Source organism: Gasterosteus aculeatus, chromosome 18, assembly GCF_964276395.1.
Source record: "Gasterosteus aculeatus chromosome 18, fGasAcu3.hap1.1, whole genome shotgun sequence".
Taxonomy (NCBI): Eukaryota; Metazoa; Chordata; class Actinopteri; order Perciformes; family Gasterosteidae; genus Gasterosteus; species Gasterosteus aculeatus.
This window is the reverse complement of record NC_135706.1, coordinates 14,617,575-14,641,266: the sequence shown is the minus strand read 5'-3', so window position 1 is coordinate 14,641,266 and position 23,692 is coordinate 14,617,575. Positions and strand designations below refer to the sequence as shown.

Here is a 23,692-nt window from a genome sequence, read left to right as displayed (position 1 = left end):
AAGCTTTTTTGGAAGGTGCAAGGTTGAAGAGCAATTAACAATGAAAGATAACCGGACACGCAGTGCATTACACTTAGTTAGGTGTGCCTAAATACTTGTAAGTGCAGATGGCAGAGTGGAATATGCAAGCAGCAACTGGTCCTACAAAATGACAGATAATGAGCTCCATACAAGACCAAACAGAAATGTACAAGTAGACCGGGTTTTAAAGCGAGAAGTTTACACCCGCATTTAGAGAAAAATCCTTGCTCTCTAATAAGCAGAAGCAGGCCTTTGTGTGCATGTTCAGTCAAGCACAGCCATCATTACTTTATCATCAGCGGATTGTTCATCAGAGCATAACAAAAGCACTAGTGCTTTGTTCAGAATCCATTCACTTTATTCACCTACATCGTACGCATGTGCGTGATAATTCATCTTGTTAGTGACACCTGTGCTATTATGAAAAGGCCTACTACAACTTTTAGGACATGGTATAAAATCCATGCAGCTGAAAGATCTTGAACATTTCAACAATGTAATGTGCAGTGAATCTAAACATGGCTCAACTCTATGTTTTAAATGGAATCCCGCACTACATGACGGTAGTATTTCGGGTCAGGTGGTAACAATTGTATGTTAGCCATTAGCGCCCTCTGGTGTAGAGAAACACGACGTACACCATTGCTTCTTTAATATTTTTTTATAGAATACAATAGTAAATGTTCCATCTTTATGGGAAATGTAAATAAATGGTGGTTTAATAGTGTATAACATGTTATCTATCTATGCGAATCATGCGGTGTGTGCAAATGTCGCGTTTTCTGGGAGTTGTAGTTTATTTTGCCATTAAGCCAACTACGCCTGTCACGTAAAGAACTCAATCTCCCACAATGCAATCTCGGCTAAGCCACTAGCTTGTACACGCCTACGCTAAATAAACCCGTCGACTGTAATCCTCGCTGTACACCGCGGAATCCTCTGCGGTTATTTTTTTCTGTCTCACCACAAATTCTTCTCGTTTAAAGCAAAGACATGGACAACAGTGGGAAAGAGAAGGAGGCGGTTCAGCTCATGGCCGACGCTGACAAAAAAGTCAAGTCGTCCGGCTCCTTTTTGGGAGGGATGTTTGGAGGGTAAGACAGCACTGCACCAAAGAACAGACCGCTAGCGAGCGTTAACCGGCAGTAGGCCGACCTTCACCTACACGTACATTACGCTCATTATCGACGTGCTACTTAGCAAGATGTTGCACCAATTGGTTCAGTTAATTGGTTCACATTAAACTAGTGACACTCGACACAACGCGTGTCAATTGTTGTTATGTCAGTTTCGCTAGCTAACGTTAGCCGTTGGTGTCATTGTAAACAAACCCGCGGATCGGGACGCTCTGCTGGAAATAACGTCAATGCTAACCGTGACCGTAGGATATAACGTCAATGCTAACCGTGACCGTAGGATACAATGTCAATGCTAACCGTGACCGTAGGATACAACGTTAATGCTAACCGTGACCGTAGGATATAACGTTAATGCTAACCGTGACCGTAGGATATAACGTTAATGCTAACCGTGACCGTAGGATACAACGTCAATGCTAACCGTGACCGTAGGATACAACGTTAATGCTAACCGTGACCGTAGGATATAACGTTAATGCTAACCGTGACCGTAGGATATAACGTTAATGCTAACCGTGACCGTAGGATATAACGTTAATGCTAACCGTGACCGTAGGATACAACGTCAATGCTAAGCGTGACCGTAGGATATAACGTCAATGCTAAGTTAACGTAACTGACTGTTAGCTCAATTTATGAAATTAATTCGTCACGTGCAAAGTCATCTCTCTGATCCAACCTCGTGGCTTTTTATTTATTTATTTATTTTCCCGCACTGCACTATTATGTAGGTTCAATTTGAATGGTCTCATTAATACCCGAACACACCTAACGTCAGTGACCGAGGGCTTCTTCGAGGTTTACGGATTAGGGAAACAAAGCATCTTTTGTCATAGGAGTCACGCTGAATGTTTTATATTATATATATTTGTATTGATATTACGTGGTGTGGAGGAAAGTAATAGGATGGCACCATGCAGGGGAAAAGTGTAACACAAATTAAACCGAGGCAAAATATTCTCAAATTCAAACTCAAATTATAAGATTTTGTTATGTTGTTATGTTTTGTAACAACTCTGGTAGTAACATTTAATAATATTACGTAATTTATTAAGTAAAGGAGGATTATGGGTCCATACCAGCTGTCTTTACAGCGGTGGCTCTTACAGTGACCTTTGGCAGATGGATCCTTGTAATTTCGATTAATGAATGCTATCTTGGGATGATGATTTTCATCCGGGGCCCAAATACAAAAACCAGCACTCTGGATTTTCGCCAAAGTTCTTTCCTCCGTGACCCCCAGATGTTACCAGTTGGCAGCTCGTGATAACTCTCGGCAGGTTTTGTGGTAATTCTGTGGCTGACCAGGCGGTGATGTAATCCCAGAGTCTTATTACAGCTCCCTGGGGTCCACTTGTTGTCATGAAGGGAGGGAGATTTACAGTGCCTGTTTAGAGGGATTTAGATAAACCAGTCCACCAATCAAAGCACGGCTTCTCTCTTGAGAAATGCAGCAACTATTTATCAGTTAGAACCTCAAGGGTGGTGACATATTTTATTTTTACCGTAGCGTACTATTGAGCCCTTCTATTTAACTGTAGTTCTGTTTCCTCTTTGTTTTCTTTCTTTGTCTAGAGGACCTCAAAAAGTGGAAGAAGCCTGTGAGATGTACTGCAGAGCGGCAAACATGTTCAAGATGGCAAAGAACTGGAGCGGTGCGATGAGTTCTTTCCTACCAAAGATATTGTCCACATATCAATTTCCACACACATTTGGCACTATTACTGCAAAGTGCAGCATTTGCAAAGGTGTCACAAGTACAAAGCAAATGTGGACTTCTGTGCATGAAATAGTGTAAGCATTGAGTGTGCATCCTTCTCTTCTTGCTTCTGTCTCCAGCGGCTGGAAGTGCGTTCTGCAAGGCGGCACGTCTCCATATGCAGCTGCAGAACAAGCACGACTGCGCCACCAGTTTCATTGATGCAGGAAATGCCTACAAGAAGTCTGACCCCAATGGTGAGATTTTATTTTGTGGATACGTATTTTGCACTGTTCCAAGGAATGACGGTCGTCGCTCTCATCTGTTGAAATAACACTGCATGCGGACTGATGCATAAGTGAGGTGCTCTGTAAGATTTTAACAAAACTAACTGTCCCCTCCTCTCGCCTTTTTATGCTGCGAAAAGAGGCAATCAAGTGTTTAAATGCGGCCATCGATATATACACAGACATGGTAAGATGCATGTAGAGAGCGTCCCTCTATGTTCTGAGTCACAGCGGTACATGTAGGTTTATTGTGTTATATTTTTCATAGCTTAGTTTTTAGTAGTTCAGATATGAACATCTGCAAGTCTTCATACGCACATGAACAAGCAGACTTCGTTTTCTCAGGTTCTCATTTTTAGTGATAAGTGATATTTGGGCCCATATCTACACATTCATAGCACATAAAGGTTTGTGGTTTGTTCACACTGATACTTTGATCAAATTGGATACTTCTTATTTTTAGGGGGGATTAAAAAGCTAAAACTTTCCAGAAGACACTCTACTGCTTGGCCTCACTTTGCACAGAGAATATAACACAACATTTTCGTAGACTGGAGGGGCATCTGTGGATTAAATCCGTCAGTAACAATTCCTCCTCCTCCAGGGAAGGTTCACCATCGCGGCCAAACACCACATCAACATCGCGGAGATCTACGAGTCCGAACTGGTGGATATTGAGAAGGTAATATCGCTTAATACAGTCGATGATTATTAATGCCATCACTATATTAATCACTATGGGGCCTGTTCCTCTTGAGGAACACAAAGCCTTATTCATGTTGTTTCTTCCTTTGTGAAGGCAATTGCACATTATGAACAAGCAGCAGACTACTACAAAGGGGAAGAATCCAACAGGTGATGTCAACGTCTGTTTTCAGCACTAAAATCTCAAACTGACTAGTCCCTGTATCATTTATCACTCTATAAACACACACAATATGAATTCATGGTGAAGATGTGACTATATATCCCTTATTGTCTGTGTCGTGTACCTTTTTGTGTTGTAGCTCTGCCAACAAGTGTCTTCTGAAGGTGGGGGGCTACTGTGCTCAGTTGGAGCAGTACCAGAGGGCCATCGAGATCTACGAGCAGGTGAGCACTGCTCCCGTTGGTCCCGTTTGTCCTGTCTCCATCCGCACAGAGATGCTGACGTGTCTCTCGTTGTCTTGGCGACGCGGATGCATCATGTAGGTCGGAGCCAACACGATGGACAACCCGCTGCTGAAATACAGCGCCAAGGAGTATTTCTTCAAAGCCTCGCTGTGTCATTTCATCGTGGACGAGCTCAACGCCAGGGCGAGTTTACACCGGCCGTGGTTCCGTAGATGGATTTGTGGCGGCGAGTCGGGTTTGGAGTTTTAACGCCTTGTGTCTCCGCAGATTGCTGTTGAGAAATACGAGGAGATGTTCCCGGCTTTCTCAGACTCTCGAGAATGCAAACTGTTGAAGGTAACTCGACGCTAATCACTGGAATACGATGACCTCCCACCGTTTGGTTTCTATGGGTAACCCACTTTTTGTTGTCCCAACAGAAACTTCTTGATGCTCATGAGGAACAGAACAGCGAAGCTTTCACCGAGGCTGTAAGTGTTGGAGACCCTGAGAAAGTCCCTTTGCTTCCGCTCTGGTTCTTTAGTTGGACCCCTTGTGTGTTGAGAGCGGCTTTAAGCTCAGTCTCCCAGGACTGCGTGTTTATGTGGAACACGTCCATATAAAGATGAGCTCCCAAAGTAGTTGTCAAAGCCAAGAGGGAAGAGTCCTCGTCTACTGTGTCTGTCATTTCGAGCTTCCCTCGGGACAAATAAAGTTATCTTGAATCCTAAAACTAAGATAAGCAAGCAGAGTCTGACTAACGCTGACCTGTGGGGGGGGGCCCTCTCATCCCCGTGTCTGTCTGCAGGTGAAGGAGTTTGACTCGATCTCCCGTCTGGACCAGTGGCACACGACCCTCCTGCTGCGCATCAAAAAGACCATCCAGGGCGACGAAGGGGATTTGAAATGAAAGACAGCCGGAGGTCACAAACACAACATGGAGGGACAAACCCATCACGCATGCTCACACACACACACGCACACACACGCGGCTCTCAGTGTTAGCATCTGGAGATGAGTGTCTGCTGATGACTTTGAATATTCCACTGCTCACCTGTGTGACCCCCCCCCCCCGCCCTCACCTCTGTCCAGAGGATTGCTGCATACGTCGTCCTGGGCTCTTCAGAGCGGTACGTTGTGTTCAAACCGGCGTTGGACAACAAGCACTGCATGTTTTGTACAGTTAAGGCTTAACTAGTCTGATGCAGTTCAGTAGTTTTTCTTTTTCTAAATCTAGTTTTATGTGTATTTAAACAGTTTGTTCTACACAGGATCATCATGTGTGGAATTTGAGAATGTTTCTTAACCTTTGTTTTGTGGTTTGTCGCCCAAATCCATGTTGTGATTGTTCTTAAAACTAAAGTCATTACAGCCACACAGACATATTTAGTGTCCATTTTGTGGGGACAAAATGGACAGACTCTTCTTAAAGAAGGGCACCGATATGCACCAAGTGTAGACTGTTAAACGCTTGTATCATTTCTATTAACTTTGGGATTTGTTGATGTAATAATACTTCGTGTGAACCTGTACGTTGTGACTTATAGTTTGCTTGTGGGGGGGGGCAGCAGGGGGCCCTCTTTTTGAACGAAAAGCACTGATGTGAAAATGAGGACTCGTTGTCTCCGGGGCAGTAATCTCTGGATAAGTTGCATCATTAGTCACTCATCTCGTGCCGGGACGTGAACGTCCCAGCGAAGGGTTCCTACGCCGGTCGCTAAGCATGTCGTTGTGTAGAGATTAGCGTCGTTCCATTCACTAGCGTGAGACAGACCAAAGGTTTTACCAAAGGGGCCGTCGCCCTGCGTGTCCAGCTTCTTCCTCCTGAAGGGACGGCGGTGGACTGGATGGGAGCTGCGTGCTAGTGGACAGTAATAAAGATATTATATCCCGGCTCTGCTGTCCTGCTTTTGATTAACGCAAAAAAGCAATGTTTCATTTATTATGCTTTTATTGTCTCACAACATTAGGTCATTTACGCGATTTGTAACGATCGGTGGAAGCGCCTCTAAATTTAACTTGTCACATGTGCATCATTTGTTATTCTAGGGGTGGAAACTGACTGGTAAAAGTACGCTAGCATTTAAAGTTAACTGCCACTCCATTATTAATGCATCACACATATTTTAAGGTGAACATATTAACATAGGATTTCTGTTCTATAGTTTGAATTGATTGATATAATAATAGAATAATCCTCCTACCGGCTCCCTGTAGTTTTTTTTATTGATCCATTTCCTTCACTGCAGTAAATCTGCCTCCCTGTCACACAGCAACCGGACACGTCCCATTGATCGGATTAATTACGGTGTCACGTCTACTTTACGATTGAGCTTTTCCACTCTCAACAGCTGGGCGGGGACAGTCTGAGACACAGCTGTGGCTACTTGGTCCCTGACAACAGAACGTTTAAAGGATCTACACAACTTCAACTTGTACATCCAGACCAACGCGAGTCCTCCGTTAATCACCAATACCTTTTATTATTGTTGTTTCAATGGAGTGCGAGAAGCACATCAAGTGTGTCCATGAAACGGAGTTTGTAACGTGGTCGATCCCACATTCACACACCGCAACTGCAGAAGTATGTACATGATACAACATTCATCCAGGAGCATTTCCTACACAGCTTCTTCGGCCCCTTCAGGTTGGCCCGAGGGCTCCTCCGCTGCCTTCTCCTCTTCATCACTCAGGACGGCGGCAGTCGCTTCCGCTCCAGAATCATTGGCGCCAACGATCACGGTCTGGATGTCAGACTGCGAGACGGCTTCCTCGACGGCGGCCGCAGGCTGCCAGACCGGAGCCAGAATGGTCTGCGAGGCAGCCGCCTCCAGGACGGACGACGTCGACACGATCCGGATCGCGGGGAGCGGCGGCAACTCGCCGTCGGAAACGGGATCCGAGGGGGGCGGCGGACAGAGGGAGGAGGGGACGATGTGCGCCACGGACACCGGGCTGGAGAGGGAGACGGGCGCGCCGTCCAAAGAGACGACGCTGGCCCCCGCGCTGTCGGTGGTCCCGATGGGCTGGATCCGGGTCCCGGGAAGCATCTCTGTGTGAAACACCGTGATCCTGCCGAGGGTGTCGTGGCTCACCAGAGCGACGGCCCCCTGACCGGTCCATTCCACCGGGAGGGCGACCGGGTCGGACGGCGCCGCGAAGGAGTCCGTGTGGGTTTTATCAGCGGCGCCTGCCACCGCAGCACTTTTTCTGACCCCGCCCCTTTTCTCCTTTACTTCTGCCTTATCCGTCTTTCCCTTAGTGGGGGGTTTGGGTTTCTTGTCTTCCACGTTTCCCTCCAGCACCACGAGGTAGGTTTTCCAGGGAGCATCCGAGTCATGGATCTGAATGTGTAAAAGGAAAAACGGGTTATTGGAACAGTCCTTAACGAAGCCCCCTAGTTGATTGGGGGGGGGGGGGCGAGCGGCGCTCACCATGGTGTGCCGGCGAAGGGTGGACTTGTCGGTGAAGGTGCGCCTACAAAGGCCGCACATGTACGGCTTCTCTCCCGTGTGGATGCGCTGGTGCCTCTGGAGGGCGTTGAGCTGCGTGAACTGCTTGTCGCAGTCCTTACAGCCGTAGGGACGCTCGCCTGTCGGTCAGCAGAAGGGGGGAGGAGGAGGATCAGGAGGGGATCAGGGGGGGGGGGGAACCGCCACGGGAAGCCGGCCCCTCTGCCGCTAAAGTAGACCGTGACTCCAAAAGGAGGAGGAGCAATGCGCCAACCGTGCCGGCGATTACCTGTGTGTGTCTTGAGGTGCTGGTGGAGGGAGTTCCTCTGAGCGAAGCCTCGGCCACACAGCTCGCACTTGTACGGCTTGGTCCCGGTGTGGATGTTGGAGTGGTGTCTCAGGTATTCTTTAGATGCAAAGCTTTTCCCGCACGCCTCACACATGAAGGGTTTCTCCCCTAAAAGGAGAAAGGTAAAAAAAAAAGCCTTTTAGGTCTGCATGCAGAGAGGCTCAGAAGACGGCTTCAAGGCCCACTTAGAAAAACTTGGTTCTGAAATGGTAAGCCCGCCCCCTCACCTGTGTGTGACCGCTTGTGATAGGCCAACATGTGCTTCTGAGTGAAGCGGGATTCGCACTCGTCGCACGCAAACGGCTTCTCTCCTGTGTGAATCCTGCACGTAGAAAGACAAGTTAGCAAAGATCGATCATTCTCAATCCCTCTTTTTATGGGTACGTTTAAACGGGACAGGAAACAAACAAGCCTCTGACCCCCCCCACCCCCCCTACGGTTCCTCACAGTTCTGACCGAGCCGCCGTCGGTGAGCTCCGTACCTGCGGTGCATCTTGAGGGCGGAGTTCTGGGTGAATCTGGACCCGCAGTCGTTGCACTCGTAGGGCTTCGCCCCCGTGTGCGTCCTCTCGTGCAACAACAGGGCGGCCTTGGAGCTCAGCGCCTTCCCGCAGTCGGGGCAGATGTGGCGCATGGTGTTGCGTTCGTGTACCTGAGACGATCATTGGTGGGGGGAGCATGCAGCTTAGACGTGACTCGCTTCAAGTTATCATCACTGCAGATATCCTTTAGATACAGGAAACTTCACCAGCGTTCACCTGTCTTTGATGGCGGACAACGTCCTTCTTTCGCTTGAAGGACTTGGCACAGATTTCGCAGGTGAACAGCCTCTCGCTGCTGTGGACGTGCTTCTCGTGGATCTTCAGGTTGCTGCGGTTAGCGAAGGTCTGCTGGCAGATCTCACAGCGATGGACGACGTCTGCTTTCACTCCATGGTACGTACTGGTGGAGAGAGCAGCCAAAGGTTAGATAAGCCACTCTTGTTGAACGCTGCAGAGCTTCAGGAGCTCTGGGCCGTCCTTGCTGGATGATGAACAGGTGAATCCTTGATGATTAGAACTCAAGTCAAACCGCCATTGCTGAAAAGGGCAAAACGTATTGCTGATTCAAATCAGAAATCCTAAAAACACTCAGATTTTTGTCCAATGTTGAAGTGGTCCTACCTAATGTGCTTCAAGTAGCTTCTCTCATAGTGGAAGGTCCGTTGGCACTTGTTACACTGGAACTGGGCCTTGGAGGTATTTTTAACGGTCTTCTTGGACTGTCCCTCCTCGTCATCTTCCCCATCGTCCTCATAGTCCTCGTCCTCCGGAGATAACAACAAGGAGTCTTCGGGATCACTGCTCTGCACACCCTCCTCACATTCCCAATCATCCATATCCGATTCTGGCGTCTCCAATGAAGGCGCGTGTCCTTTCTCCGCCGGAGCGGCTGTCTCGTCTGTGTCCTCGTTGGTCGCTGGGTCTCGGTTGGCCTCGCTTTTCTTAGTTAAACGCCTCTGAAGGACTTTGCGGCCGGCCAACCTCAGCTTGAGGATTTTTCCTTGTCCTTCGTCCTTCACTTCCTTTGCCTTTAATCTTTTTGGGATGACTTCTTTCTCGGAGCTCTGTGGAGAGAGCCGCCGCTTAAGAACTGCCCTTTTCGGCTGCTTCTTCGTCTCCTCGGCACCGTGTAAATCCCCCTTATCTGCAACTTTTGATGCGGATTTCTTCTTCGTGGTTTTTGGTAGGATTCCAGCAGTCATGGCCTCACCACAAACCTCGGACAGGTCCTCACAGTCCAACAGTTGAGCGACTGCTTGGACGTCGCCGACCTTGTCTCGGACGACCTCGACTTTACCGGTGTACACAAATTCCAAAAACTTGGAGAAATCCCCAGAGTGCATGTTGGACAGCAGCACTTTGTCTCGGCCGGCGTCCTGAGAGAGCAGGATCTTCTTGAAGTAGCCGCTGGATGCCGCCAGCATCAACTGATGGGCCTGAAACTCCTGCACGTCTCCCTGGTAGTCCACCTGCACCGTGACGTCATTTAGCTGCCCCTGCAGCCTCAGCTGATGGAGGGACGACAGGATGTTTTCATGGTGGGACTTGGAGGTGAGCTGGACCACTTTAAGCCCCATGTTTCATTTGTGATGCTGGGGAGGGAGGGAAGAGGGGTGAGGGGGTAAATAAATTGTCAATGTAAATTCTTCGTTAACGTAACGTTATATTAGTTTGTTTCAGAGATACCACCTGATGCCTTGCTCAAAGGCTAACACTGATATTAACCCGCACGGTTCGCTGACGTTAGTTTAAAAATAAAGTACCGGAAGCCCCCCTTTGACTTCCACGCGCACTGCGCTTTGTGACGTCTCCAGCGCTTTTACTTTAATCATGCTCGGTGCCGGGATGTGTCAATGCTAACGTTAGCCTCACTGACGTTAGCCAACGAGCTAGTTTAGCTAACGTCAACTGTGAACGCGAGGCCAGCGGGTTGGCTGTGCTGAAACACGCGAGTTCGATCCCCCGCGCGGAACTCGCGAACTCGAGACGCGGGCGTGCGCGCGCGCGCGCGCGCGCGTGAGGCTATGCTAGCTGGGTAGCTAGCTACGCGGCGACCGCACGAAGCGGGGTTTCTTACCGTAAGCTCGCTAAAATGGCAGCCCTTCACAAACGCGCTCCACGGCGGAAGGAGTTTCCTGTGGAAATCACTCACCCGTCTTTCTCTCTTTTTTTTAACTCCATGACATCCGGTGCCGCGGTGGCTGACTCAGGATCCGTTCTTATGTTGCGGTCACCTATGAATGTTTGGATTGCGGAACACAACCGCTGCTCCTAGATCAGTATTGGAAGTTGTTTTTTTTTAAAGCTCTCAATACAGTAAAACACAATATAATATAAATGTCTTTACGGTAGTTTTACTAGCTACTTATCAGTTCAACCAATTTGAAAAAATCCAAACTAATACAAACAAATAATGGGTTGTATGTCTATCGTTTCAGTTTCACCTCCGAGCTAAGAGGAAGACCCTAAAGTTGTATTCGGAAGTCGTTAAGCAGGGTAAGTTATAAAGCCATCGCCGCATTTTTGTGATTATTATCGAAATAGTGATTTACAAATGTAATGGCGTTACCGTAACTCAATGTGTGTAATACAGCCTCACGCCCGCATGGGGGCGCCACCGCACAGTGGGGTCCACGCGCCGTACACAGCCAGTTGATTTTAAAAAGATTAACCTGCATCTTTAACATCCAAAATCAGCATTTTATCCTGCATTTTTATGACAGAATTAGTAGTCATTATGTATGAAACCAGCCATTTAAAAAGTAGTGCTTAAGTAACTAACCGGTGTGTTGAATTTGCATTACGAGTGCTTTCAGAAATTATAAAGAGAAAAAAGGCCAACGCACCAAAGGATTTAAGCTTATTATTTTACATTTAGACTAGTAAAAATCATCCGCATAGTTGCAAAAGTATGCTGTCGTCCCAAAGGTGTATGGAAAGCTACTTGAGGATTCACCAGGGTGCCGTTCTGCAGCAGCCAAGCTTTTCTTCTTCCAGAGGAAATCCATATACCTTACATTTGTCTTAATGAATTCTGCAAGCTAGCAATCTGCTCTCTTCCGGTGACTCATGCTGCTCTCCGAGCCGAAAGCTCTGCAGACTTCGGCTCTGACCTGGAACACTGTGTTCGCCTGGCTTTTATTACAGTGCTCCTCTGCACACACACACACACACACACACACACACGCACAGTACCAGTCAAAGATTTGGACACACTTTGTCATTAAATTAAAAGAGAAAATGTGTCCAAACATTTGCCTGGGACTGTACACACACGATGCCATGTTTTAACGATTACACTTTGCATAAAAATGGTCCCTGCTGGTTGAACTTAATATTTAAAGACACAACATCTGCGTATGTAATGATCTGTAACGTGTGTGCTCATGAGAATCATCAAGTATTTGCATAGATATTGATATGATTCCAACCTTACCATGAAAATAAGCCTAGAGTTTATTGGCGTACTGAATTATATGCAAATGAATTTGACTAGTGAAACGAATTGATTCTCATTATATTGCCAATAATGCAAAACATTAGACATGAAATTAGAGGAATGAAAACACTCTTTACTCCAGGCTGACAAGCCCAAAAGCTTTTCGCCCCCATGTTTGAATAAAGGACTCTGTGTTCCACAAAGGTCTGGCTCACAGAAACGAAAAAAAAAAAAAGATAAAATATCAGCTTCATTCGTCACTGCACTTAAGACCAGCCGGGTCACATTTTACCCCCCCCCCCCCCACACTGCATGCTCTACTGCAACATATAAAAAGTTCAGCCAGCCCCAGTTTGAGGTCGGTGCCGTCACGGCGGAGGAACGGACACGAGGCCACTGGAATAACAAAAGGTCAAACGGTCATTTGAGAAAACGTGGCCGATTTGATCTCCTCTCAGCGTTGGTACGGGCTGGTTGACTTTTCCCAAATGCCTGCGGGGCCGTGTGTGTGACCCCCCCCACCGCCCCCCCCCCCCCCCCCCCCCTCAGCGTGCCGCGCTCCAGGCGACCCCGCTGACGCACCATCGCGTTGTCAGCGATGAAGACGAGCCGCGAAATGCTGGCTAAGAAAAGGCAAACGCAACGTGTGTGAGGGGAAAACAACGCTTCGACCCGAGGCCGGGTTTTTAATTCGAGGCTGCGGAGCAAACGCACACACACACACACACACACACACACACACTGGATTCTGGAGTTTTTTGTGGTCGACGGTTGTGTGTCCCGGAACTTTGATCTGAATGCGGCGAGGAGGGCCGGCGCCGGGTCAGTCCGTCGGCGTGCGTCCCCGCGGGACCTCTCCTCGGCTGACTCGTGATCGCAGCAGACGAACCAGCAATGGTAAACACAGCGACACGGCGGGATACAGAAGAAGAACCGTGGCGTTCGCTTTGTGCTCGCTCATAGAACCACGCAGGCGATGCCAGACCCTCGCGGCGTCCTTCTCTGGTCCAACAGAGAACATCTCTCATCAAAAGGAATCAGTAGGCCTACTTTTTGTCTTTTAAGTTCCTACGTTGACCCCGGGATGCACTTTATTGATTTCATGCATATTTGCAGGGGGGATTTTAGTCGTTGTGGTAAACAAACAAGCTTCTCGTCCGTGTTTTTGTGAGGTTGGAAACGGGGCAGAAGGCAAATATTCGTCTGCTCTCCTGACGCTTCAATTTAACTTCATTCCCCCGTTGCTCCGTTCCCCCTTTTCTGGCTGGCCGGGCGCCACGCCACATTCAGAGCGTCCAAAATGTCCCTGGAACCCCCCAAAAAACCTCAATTGCTACATGAGGACATGAGAGGGGAAACCAATGATTCACAAAAACTGCAGCAGAATCTCAGTGCCGTTAATGTGGAAATGTGCTGGTTCTCTTTGGCTTGTTTGGTCAATTAAAGCGAGCGCAGACCGCGTGACGTTATGACGTCAGCGTGCTTGGTTCAGATAATCATCTGATCCGAGGGGACAATCTGTGCGACGGTGGTGATTTCACCGACCTCCGTCCTGCAAGACGAATGGGCGAATGTCACCACAACTTACAGAACGGCACGACCGCCCCGGGGGAAGACGGTCGTGGGGCTTGATAAAGTTGATAATGGCGCCCGTCGTCTCCATTTCACCAAACTGAGCTGTTTTTCTCTCCCTCGTCCTCTTCTGGTTTTGGAAAAATATTTCCCTTTTCATTGATGAAAAGATACCCGACATTCTGAGAGATGAAATTACTTTCCAAGAGGCCTCTTAACTCGTCGTCTCCATTCCCAGTGCCCCCCCCCCCCGTCTCCCCCCCCCACCTCCCTCTCTCACCCCACCTTCACTCGTCCTTGTGCATGTTCTATTGTAACTGTATACAGCACTTAGCACTTCAGACACACGCAAACCGGCACAAGGACGACCGCCCACTCTCGCCACGCTCATAAATAGACCTTCACCACTCCCCTCGCCCGCCGGGCCCGCGTGGGTGCGAGCGGACGTCGCGTAGCTCGCACCGAAATAGAACGCCAGGGCCGTGGCGCGGCGTGAGGGTGGACCGGGCCCTCCGGCCCGCAGCGGGGAAACAAACAGCGGTGACTCACACAAGCGTGTCCCTTTTCAGAAACGTGTGTTTTGTTTTTTTTCCCCGGCCCATTTGCGATCTGCAGCGCGCTACAAAACAGGTGGTCTCACCTCCGCGCAGCTTCCCACAATGCAATGCGCCGGCAGACTGTGCGCGACATGACCGTCAGCACATTCCTGGAGAGCTGGAGCCCCAGGAGCAACAATCCCTCCCTCCCTCCCTCCCTCCCTTCCTTCCTTCCTTCCTGCCGCCCTCGTGTCCTCTCCTTGGCTTCCGTGGATTGCATCACTCGTCTGCCTGCTGGCCTCCTCGGCTCGGACCCTTTAATCACATGTGGCGCGCACACACACACACACACACACACACACACACGAGTGAGTGCGTGCACGCCGCAGACGCACACACATTGTGGGCAGAAGGCGCACTCGTCCGTCCTCGGTCTGGTTTTGTGGCTTCAGTTGGAATTTTCTGGTTGGTTTGAGAGGAGGATTCTGGAGGCTTTCCAGCTGCCCTCCGAAGAACTGGCTCCTCTCCCTCTTTCCCTCCACGTCTTTGTTCCTTCCTTCCCCTCCTCCCTCCCTCCCTGCCTCCCTCCCCTCCCTCCCACTGGCTACCAGTTCGCCCTCGAGGTCAGAAATATCCTGTGGTTTAGGCTCGATCCCCTCGGATATGCCGTTGGCTCCCTCCCTCTTTCGGTCTCCCGCTTCCTTTCAGTCTCACACACACACTCGCTGTTAGCATACCGCAATCCACCAAGCGTCCCCATACAGGAAACACATGCTGGGATCAGCATAGGCGGGTCTGCATGTCTTGTAACTGCACACACACACACACACACACACACACACACACCCTCATCGGGGGTCAACAGCCTCTCCGAACTCATCCCGTCTCTCAACAATCAGACAAGCAAAACAAACGGTCGCGGTTCCCTGAGCCGAAGTTGTCCCGGCACCAAGACGCCGTCCATCTTAAATCTGATGTTTCAGCGCCGGTAGGTTGGTGACTCCCTCGAGGTCACGGTCGACTTGAGCCCGGTTCCTCCGGGTTCACCTATTCTCCGGGTTGTGTAACCTCGGCGGCGGCCCGGCGCTTGTGTAACGACGGGAGCCCGAGAGAGCGCCGGTTCGCCCGCTCGTCCCCTTCGTCGGGACGCCCGATCAAAGGTCCGACCCTGGACTCTCTCTCTCTCTCTCTCTCTCTCTCTCCGTCACGGTCACGCAGATGTTGAGAAAATAACTCCCTAAACTTCGCACCTACGCGGACCTGCTGGCACGCCGGTCACCTCTGCCCGCACATCTGGCCCCGAGCTCGAGTCGATCACTTTCACGGTCGGGAGTTTTCACAGGATTCGCCGTTTCAGATTGACTTTACTCGCCCAGTAAAATCAAGCCGCCAGTCGCTCGCGAGAAACGCTGCACGCCGCCGCTCCGCTTCGGCTTGTTGACACAACGGCTCAAGCCGGATCGCTTGTCAAACACACAGCGTCAAATGGACTCTCCCAAAAGGTCTGAGTTCTCCATTTTCCTTGCGTGGAACCGGAGACCACAGACCGGAAAATGCACTCGCCAAATGGTTCCCGGCGGCCAACCACGCGGCTGGACGTTTACTGTTGTTTTAAAAGCACAATAGAGGATAATTGCGGTGCGGGGTGAGAACATGTGGGAGGTGGTTGCTGTGCAGCTTCTGGGAATCCAATTCACCAGGCAAGATGTTCTCCTGCCGACCTCTTCGTCTCGCCAAGAAAACAACGGCGACCTCGCGGGAGCACAGCTGAAAGCCACCATTTTCCTCGCTCTCCTTCAACGTCCTCTCCGAAATGTCTCAAAAGTGGAGACGACTGAGGCGAACGAGGAGGGGAGGATGTGACTTGCTGAGACCCATGACTGACACGTTCACTGTGAAACAAGACATCTAATGTGAGTGAGTGTGTGTGAGGGGGACGGACAAGGAGTGAGAGGACGAGATAGAAATAATGTGTCTCTGACACACACACACACACACAATATTCTGTCTCCCTCGGCTGAGTGAAGTCACGGGACTGAAGCTGCAGCTCAGTAATTTCCTCCCATCCGGGCCGGCGAGGGGCTCCAGAGGGGCTCTGCAGGACGGCCGTCTCTCTCTCTCTCTCTCTCTCTCTCTCCGCCGCCGGCGCCGGTGTGTCACGCTTTCCGTAACGAGCTCTCGTTTGATCTCGTCGGTGTCTGTCCGTGTGATGAAGACGACGCGGGGGGGGGGGGGCGTCTCCCGCGGTTGGCCGGTGTCGGATGACAGGAGCGTGGAGCGGAGCGACTCATCCCGCTGCTCGTTTGTGACGGCGGTGAGATCATCGCTCGCCCGTTGGGCCCTCGGAGCCGGGCCGCGGGGGAACCAGAGGTCGCGTGCACGTTAGCGTATTAGCTACGAGTAGCAACAGTCCTGCTTACCTGAGGCCTTCACACACCTGTGAGCGTGCAACCAGGCCAATGACATCATCGTGGTACATTTTTCAGACGAAGCTGTATTTTTCATAATTATCGTAATACTCATTTTCTATCGCATACTAAGCTTAATTCTGGCTTAATGATTTTCCGTTACACTCCACCTCGCACATCTGTGATGTAAATCATTTTTAACAGCAAACATTAATTAACTTGGATGAATCTGTTTGCCTGGGGGTCAGTTCAATCATTGTCGCCGCAGTTTGCCATTATGTGGTTGGTGACGGAGCGCAGCGGCGAATGTTCTCCGTGAGAGACGCGAGATCAGGAGAGGCGCTTGACCTCCATCTGTGTCCGTCCCCGATGTCAGACACGCAGACGCCGACGTCCTCGGCGCTGCTTCGTATGTGTCGGATTCGCCTCGCTGTGGTAAAACGTACGAGCATCCTTTTGGCTAATCAGAGAGGACCAAAGGATCATCAGACTCTTGATGGGAGTTTTTGATTACGCTTCATTACGGTGGGGGGGGGGGGTGGGGAGGAATGGGGGGGGGGGGGGGGGGGGGTCACCTTGACTTTGCCACTGCAGTGCAAATCAGTAAGTTAGGGAGGGGATTTTCTTTTTTCACAATTTGTCTAGCGAGTCTCACATCGTCTCAGCGTTGCACAAAGTAAATACACAAGCAGCATTCATAGCCCCCCCCCGCCTCCCCCGTCTCCCCCACGCTGCCTCCCTCTGTGTGCAGCAGCGGTGCGAGACGGAGGACGGGAGAGAGACTGGGGACACAGGGACACGGACAGACTGATCCCGTCTGCCTCATTAGGGAACAGCGCTGAGTTCCCGGGTCGCCATGGAAACGCAGCAGCATCGTCGCAGGCTGTTTCCGCGGGGTTCTTCCCCGTCGATCGGTGTCTCCACATTCGCTCGTCTTCAGGGACACTCAGATCCCTGATACGCCACGGCTGCTATGACTCATACGCAGCTTCTTGGGGGGGGGGGCGGCATCTGGAACAAAAGGGACGGGGAACCAAACGGTCCGCGTGCATGCACACGAGATGGGATGCATGCAGGTAACACACATGCTCCAGATGTTCTCATGAAGCGTGTTTTTTTACATCTGTTAAACAGCCCACGCAGCCACGTAGACCTTTTAGGATGCAGCGGTTTTGCCCTCATTCTTTTTTCATAACGTGACAGATGTGCAGCACATCTGAGTGCACCACGCCGGCCTGGTTTGTGTTTCCCCTCATTATATACATCAGGTAGATTAAGGGCTTTAATCGCCCTTTGGTCTCACAGATCTGCTGATGTGCTCAGTGAGTTTCCCGCTTATCTAGGACACCAGATGTCAAAATCTGGGACCTTGTGGAAAGTCGGGACGGCGCCCGCGGGCAGAGATGACTGATTTCCAAACGTTGAAATGAGGAGAGGAGGTGGTGGTGAGGGAGACACGGTGCGAGTCCTCGCCAAAGAGGAGCTCGGCTCACGCAGGCCGGCGTGGGACACACAATCGCACACGCGTGTACACACACTCACAAACACACACACACACACACCCTAAGGTGCAAGGTAGAACAAAGTGATGAGTGACCCAGTGTCTCATCTCTCTCCTGCCATTGCCTACAGCTGTTCCATCAAAGCCTCTCTTCTGGCACCTCTTCATGTGCCTGCCTGACACGCATATAAGCATGTGCATGCACACACGCACACACGCACACACACGCACACACGCGCACACACGCGCTTGCCTCTTGGTAATTTATCGCTCCTGCCAGCTTTATCCGGCTGTTTATCTCTCCCATCTTTTCCTAACTTCGCCCTCCTCCTTTTCTCCGTTGCTCTCCTCCCCCTTCAGACGGGCATTAACCACATGTGGCTCAGCGGCGTTCTCGCGTCCGCGGGAATGGATCTAAAAACAGGCGGGAGACATTGGTGTCAGACAGACAGCCTTTAATCCTGACGATCCCTCCGCTGCAGCATCTCCGTCACGTCCTCCTGCTCGCTTACAGATCGTGTGCTTTCAATGTGAATTATTCTCGCTGAATCTATACGCAAACATTCCGGTAGCATCCGTCAATATTCTAACGGTGTAATATTGTATATTCAGAGAAAAAAAGTGTCCGGCTGCTGAAGATGTGGATGATGGAACATGAAAGACTAGCATAGGCCGTCCTGGTCTTTTATGTTTTATGAAACAAAGCACCCCATTGAATTTGCATTGAAGAATTACCTTTTAGCAAACAGTCACTTGTGTAAATGAAGCCCTCGTTGGTCGCATCAGCACCAGCATTCCGATTCCTCAAAATGAACACTGCATTGCTGGTAAATCCCGGCTTCCGCGTCACATGTGCCGCCGGTTTCCCTCCACGGCTTTGCTTCGCGGTTGCTTGCTGAAAAGATCGAGGTATCAGCTGCGATGCTCCAAGCTGCCTTTTATTTCTACTGTCGGCCGTCTCAGGGCCTTTTTCCAGCTCAAGCTGCGTTTGTACAGAAATGAATGAGTTAATTGCACAAACCTGACCGTTGACAGCAATGCTCTTATTTCATCAAGATAAAGATGTTCTTTTAAAGCAACACGTTAAGATCATTTAGTTATCTGCAGCGTAACACCTTCAAATGACAAGCTTCCCGCCTGCATGTGTGCATCCTTTAGCACTCGTCATTTTGACTAAGAGTCATTTTATCCGTTGGGATTTACTTGTTTCTTATTCCAATGAATCGTCAAGGCAACGTGTCTTTGCGACTGTTCCGAAAACAACAAAATAGGAAATAATAGTGTGGAACGGGCTCCGTGACATTGACCCAGCAAAGAAGGGCCCGTATCTGTCTTCCAATGCATTAAATGAACTAATGAGGTGTGAAACTGTCCCGTTAATGTCACTGATTGGGTGGGTGAGGGGGGTGGGGGGGGGTCTGGCGCCACCACAGAACAGCGTGTAACATGTAAAAGCCGACTGCAAATCAAACATCGGTTAACAGGGAAGCCGGAGAGTCCCGGACGAACGGCAGCGGTGCATCGCCGATGAGCTTCCTGCCGAACCGCTTCCAGCCGGCCAGCCAGCCGCTCCCCTGCTGGCCGGCTGTGTGTGTGACTCATCACAGGGAGCACGTGATCGCACACACACACACACACACACACACACACACACACATGCATGCAAGTACAGTCACGTTCATCTGCAGGGGGGGCTTCCCTCTGCATCGCATACGTTGAGAGATTCCTGACTGGCTCGCGGTGGAGAAGGGAAGTCCTTTGTGTCTCAGCGTGAAGACGTTTCTTTATGTCACTGGCAGCGCGAGTGGACGCGTGAACGTGAGCGTGGTGATTTTTCTTTTTCTTCCTACTAATGAGGGGGTGAGTCATCCGGACAGGGAGACCCCGTGGAAGACCGGCATGGTTGGTGACTCACCCGGCTCCAAAAAGCGTTACATACACATACATGTGTATACGTGCACACGGTTTCAGTACACATCAAAGGTGTGCATATTCATAAATGCATGTTTGTATTTTAGCATTAACGAGGGCTTATGCTAACACATGCTATCACTGGAAGTGTGTGTGTTTTAGAGCGTGTGTGTGTGTGTGTGTGTGTGTGTGTGTGTGTGTGTGTGTGTGTGTGTGTGTGTGTGTGTGTGTGTGTGTGTGTGTCCTATGGGTAGACAACTTGCTTTGAGCTGTTTTGGTTTCTCTTCCTGCAGAGTGGGTGCATAATCAGAGGAACGCCACAAGGAATTGTTGACTCCATTAATCCAATACGCGGGAGAGCGTTCCTCCTTCCACACCTCCCCCCCCCCCCCCCCCCCCCCACCACCACAACACCCCCCACTCCTATCAGCCGTCTGAAACAACAGCAGCAGCACGATGCTACATGGACGCGAGCTTCTGCGTCTCTGATTGAAGTGGCCTCGTTAGTTTCTCGGCGCCGTGGCCTCTGCAGCAGAGAGGACTTCAAATGTATCACAGACTCCAGGCTCCAAATCTATTAATCAAAAGGCGTAAAAGAAAAGCTCAGATTTTCTGATTCCCGCGTTAAACTTTAAATTAAACTGTTTCACATGAAGTCGTGAGTTGCATTTCTATAACCGCTGGATCATAAACATACTTACAATGTGTTGTTCTAAAGCATTATTATATGTAACAAGATTATTCCATACATATCTATTAGAAACCAGAGCAACATGAGCGGAGAACATGGACCCACGTGAATGATCCTGACGGACACATTGATTAGCAGGCCGTGTTGCGTGCACGTCACTGTGGTTACAGCCGTTCCAGTCTATCGCTTTACATCTACGTAATTGATTGATTAATTGATCAGCCAGCCCGGCCGATGATGAGGCCGTGATCCAGAGGAGACAACAGCGGGATCATTAATCGGCGTGCGCGTGTCACAGGATGCTCACGTGTGGCTTTTTGAAAGGTGCCGGCATTTCCTGTTTGTTTGTTTACACTGATGAGAATTCATAAGAAAAAAGGAAGAGGGAAGTGTGTCTCTCTGAGCCCCTCACACACACACACACACACACACACACACACACACACACACACACACACACACACACACACACGCGTTTGCTCTCCCGAGGGTCACCTTGAGCCGCGCAAATTGGCTTTGTTGGTGGAGGTCTCGGCGCTGGTATATTAGGCGGATGCTGCATCCCTTTGAAAGTGTGAACTCGACTCTCTCTCCAAACCGCCTCCCCAAACACGTCCCCCTCCTCTCCGGCTCTCCTCCTCTTTTGTGTTTACTCGTTTGTTCCTCAGTACTTCCCCTCCGCCGGCCCGATCTCGTTCATCCGATCAGTGTCCCTCCCTCGTTGTGTCTTTGTCTCCTCTTCCCTTCTCTCCCTCACTCCCGTCTTCCTCTTTGTGGAACGGTCTTCTCTGGTATCACTGAACTCGGCCTCCGCGGCGTTTCTTCACTCATTCAACCGACGGGATTAAGTACACTTACCGCTGTTTGTGTGAATGCATTAATTCAGCTTCTCTCGTGACATGCAGGAGCTTGGGAAAGTGCTTTCATTTGGGGAGGAATAATACGGTTGTTTCACCAAAGTAGCTTCACACCATCAATTTCCCCAAAAGCAAACACATTCTGTAGCTGTAGTGTGCGTCTGTAATGAAATGGAGAACAGGAAGCCTGCAAACAATCAGGTGTGTAAATAAAAAGGGCATTTTCTCTATGAATGACAATGAGTATTAATTTCACGCTGAGAAATTAGCATCTTGTGGATGTCGGGTTTGTCATCTTGATAAACAGCTAATGAATATCGTGGTCGTTGTCAACACAGAGTTTTGTATTCTGCACGAGACCTGGACTATATTAATTGTCTTTTCACAGGACTGCAAGAACTCTGCCTTTGTTCTGGTAATTTGCAGGTGCAGATATTTAATTAAAATCAGAACCATTTACTGTTGCACATACGAGGAATAATTTTTGTCGGGATGTTGAAACAATGTGCCAAAAAAAACCAGAATATTGTTCAAATACTGAATAAAGCATCCTGTGTGTTCAACATTAAGTATGAAGAGCGGAGAGGATTTTATGCAAAAACTGTGCAAAAAGGTCGAAGTTTAAAATGATTATGGTTTTAAGCAATTACAAACTATCAATTGATGTGATTTTATGACATTTATTAACATAATTGTGTTAAATAGAATTACAAGAAAGCTCTAAATTGCCGTTGTGTGACGATAAACGACAAGCTCCCCGCTGGTTCTCTGTCACACGCGGGCGCAGCTCCACCAGCAACCAGGCACCACCGGACCTTCCTGACCCCCCCGACCCCCGGCCCCCGCCACTCGAGGTCAATGTCTGACCTCAAACACTCATCCGTGTCTCAGCTATGCAGGACGAGCTCGCCAGGGGAAGCAGCGGGATCAATAGTAACGCTGTCAAACACCATGTTGCAATAAACGCTGCATCAGATAAGTTAGTGAGCAAGCAGAGTAACAGATAGTCAGCTATACTCATAAGTAAGTAGAAATAGTTTTAGCTTAGTTAGACAAACAATAAAATACTCAGTTAAAGGTAATAAGTTGAATTAGTTTGCTACGAGACGTTAGGGGTTGAAACAGCTAAAAGAATGGCTGTAGCAGTTAATTAGACCCAAACTATTGGCACTTAAAAACATCTCCACTTGGGAGAATTGCACAGAAAAACTGTACAGGGCAAAACCACATGTTTTCTCTTTCTATGTCAATGTGTACAATGTGTATCAGGTGCAACAGGCCAAACAAGCGGATCCTCATCTCTCGCCTCGCCACCGGCTGCGTTGGCATGGAAACCCCAGCAGAGAGCGGGGAACACTGTGGTCCGCCGGCAAATGGGTCACGTGGAGAGGAAAACAAGCAGAGGCCGGCGCGCGAGCGCGCACACACACGTAGACACACGCGCGCACTTTAAACCGGTGTGGCAACCCCCTCAGCATCAAGCGCCACGTTACAAAGTAAAGAAACCCCTGACCTATTTCACCGGCAGGCGGAAGAATGAGCCCCTTTCTTTTGCACAACATGCTTGTGTTGCAACACGTTAAAGGATAAGCCGTGGGCCATATGTTCCGCTCGGTCGGCGCAAGAGTTCTTGGAGGACTGTTGACGCCACTCTCCTTTTAAATCACGTGTATAATTGACATCGGAGACGGCCGTTTCGGAGAGGTGGACGCAGGGAAAAGAGCGCCCTAGAGGAGCGTTTGCTAAATGAACGTTCTCGCCTCAGCTTCCCGCCGGTGATGCTGGAGACGAAGGAGGCGGGAAGAGGCCTCCCGCTACCACCAGAGCACCGGCGCGGTGACTCACGTCCGCTGAGCGGGGAGCACGTTGGGAGAAGGGAGGAAATGGAAAGGAGATTAAGGAGGAGAGAGAGAGGGAGAGAGAGAGAAAAACATGGCAGATTAGTTCACTTCTCTGGCTGGTGTGTCCTCTGAAAGACTCAATCTCAGTCAAGGATTCAGTGTTACAGCAGTCGTGTGTGCCTTGGTCCACTGCCACATCTTGGTGACCTTGTAAAAGTATCTGCAGGGCGACGTGATCCAATAAACGAGCGCGTTTACTGCAGCAAAGTCTGCTAAGTTCTACACCGTGAAGCAACTTCTCCCTCCGGCGAGCCCTTTTTGCAGTTAGTAGTAAATGTGATGTGAAGATTTATAA

At 49.7% G+C, this 23,692-nt stretch overlaps 2 protein-coding genes across 3 annotated transcripts; one reads left to right on the top strand and one right to left on the bottom strand.

The window, feature by feature from the left end:
* Window positions 1-879: 879 nt before the first annotated feature.
* On the top strand, window positions 880-6,131 carry napbb (N-ethylmaleimide-sensitive factor attachment protein, beta b). The gene is made up of 11 exons (XM_040161275.2): window positions 880-1,115; window positions 2,736-2,815; window positions 3,000-3,116; window positions 3,287-3,333; window positions 3,751-3,828; window positions 3,946-4,001; window positions 4,154-4,238; window positions 4,338-4,442; window positions 4,527-4,595; window positions 4,679-4,729; window positions 5,047-6,131. Exons 1-11 carry the CDS (start codon window positions 1,015-1,017, stop codon window positions 5,146-5,148), a joined length of 891 nt encoding a protein of 296 aa, XP_040017209.1. The 5' UTR covers window positions 880-1,014; the 3' UTR covers window positions 5,149-6,131.
* Window positions 6,132-6,701: 570 nt separating this feature from the next.
* Window positions 6,702-10,789, bottom strand: gzf1 (GDNF-inducible zinc finger protein 1). 2 transcript variants are annotated; one of them, XM_040161272.2, is made up of 8 exons: window positions 10,659-10,789; window positions 9,203-10,173; window positions 8,798-8,981; window positions 8,522-8,691; window positions 8,267-8,361; window positions 7,980-8,147; window positions 7,673-7,830; window positions 6,702-7,582 (listed from the first exon to the last, which is right to left on the bottom strand). In XM_040161272.2, the coding sequence occupies exons 2-8, from the start codon at window positions 10,156-10,158 to the stop codon at window positions 6,860-6,862; spliced, it is 2,454 nt and encodes an 817-aa protein (XP_040017206.2). In that variant the 5' UTR covers window positions 10,159-10,173; window positions 10,659-10,789; the 3' UTR covers window positions 6,702-6,859. The 2 variants fall into 2 exon arrangements, with proteins under 2 accessions (XP_040017206.2, XP_077949694.1); XM_078093568.1 differs by having other exon boundaries at window positions 10,345-10,662.
* Between the last annotated feature and the right edge of the window lie 12,903 nt (window positions 10,790-23,692).

Coding starts and splice junctions, on each gene's coding strand:
- napbb (XM_040161275.2), top strand. CDS start 1,015: ATGGACAACAGTGGGAAAGAGAAGGAGGCGGTTCAGCTCATGGCCGAC. Junction 3,334..3,750: donor TCGATATATACACAGACATG/GTAAGATGCATG, acceptor CTCCTCCTCCAG/GGAAGGTTCACCATCGCGGC. Junction 4,002..4,153: donor AAAGGGGAAGAATCCAACAG/GTGATGTCAACG, acceptor TTTGTGTTGTAG/CTCTGCCAACAAGTGTCTTC.
- gzf1 (XM_040161272.2), bottom strand. CDS start 10,158: ATGGGGCTTAAAGTGGTCCAGCTCACCTCCAAGTCCCACCATGAAAAC. Junction 8,982..9,202: donor AGCTACTTGAAGCACATTAG/GTAGGACCACTT, acceptor TCTCTCCACCAG/TACGTACCATGGAGTGAAAG. Junction 8,692..8,797: donor TTGTCCGCCATCAAAGACAG/GTGAACGCTGGT, acceptor TGATCGTCTCAG/GTACACGAACGCAACACCAT.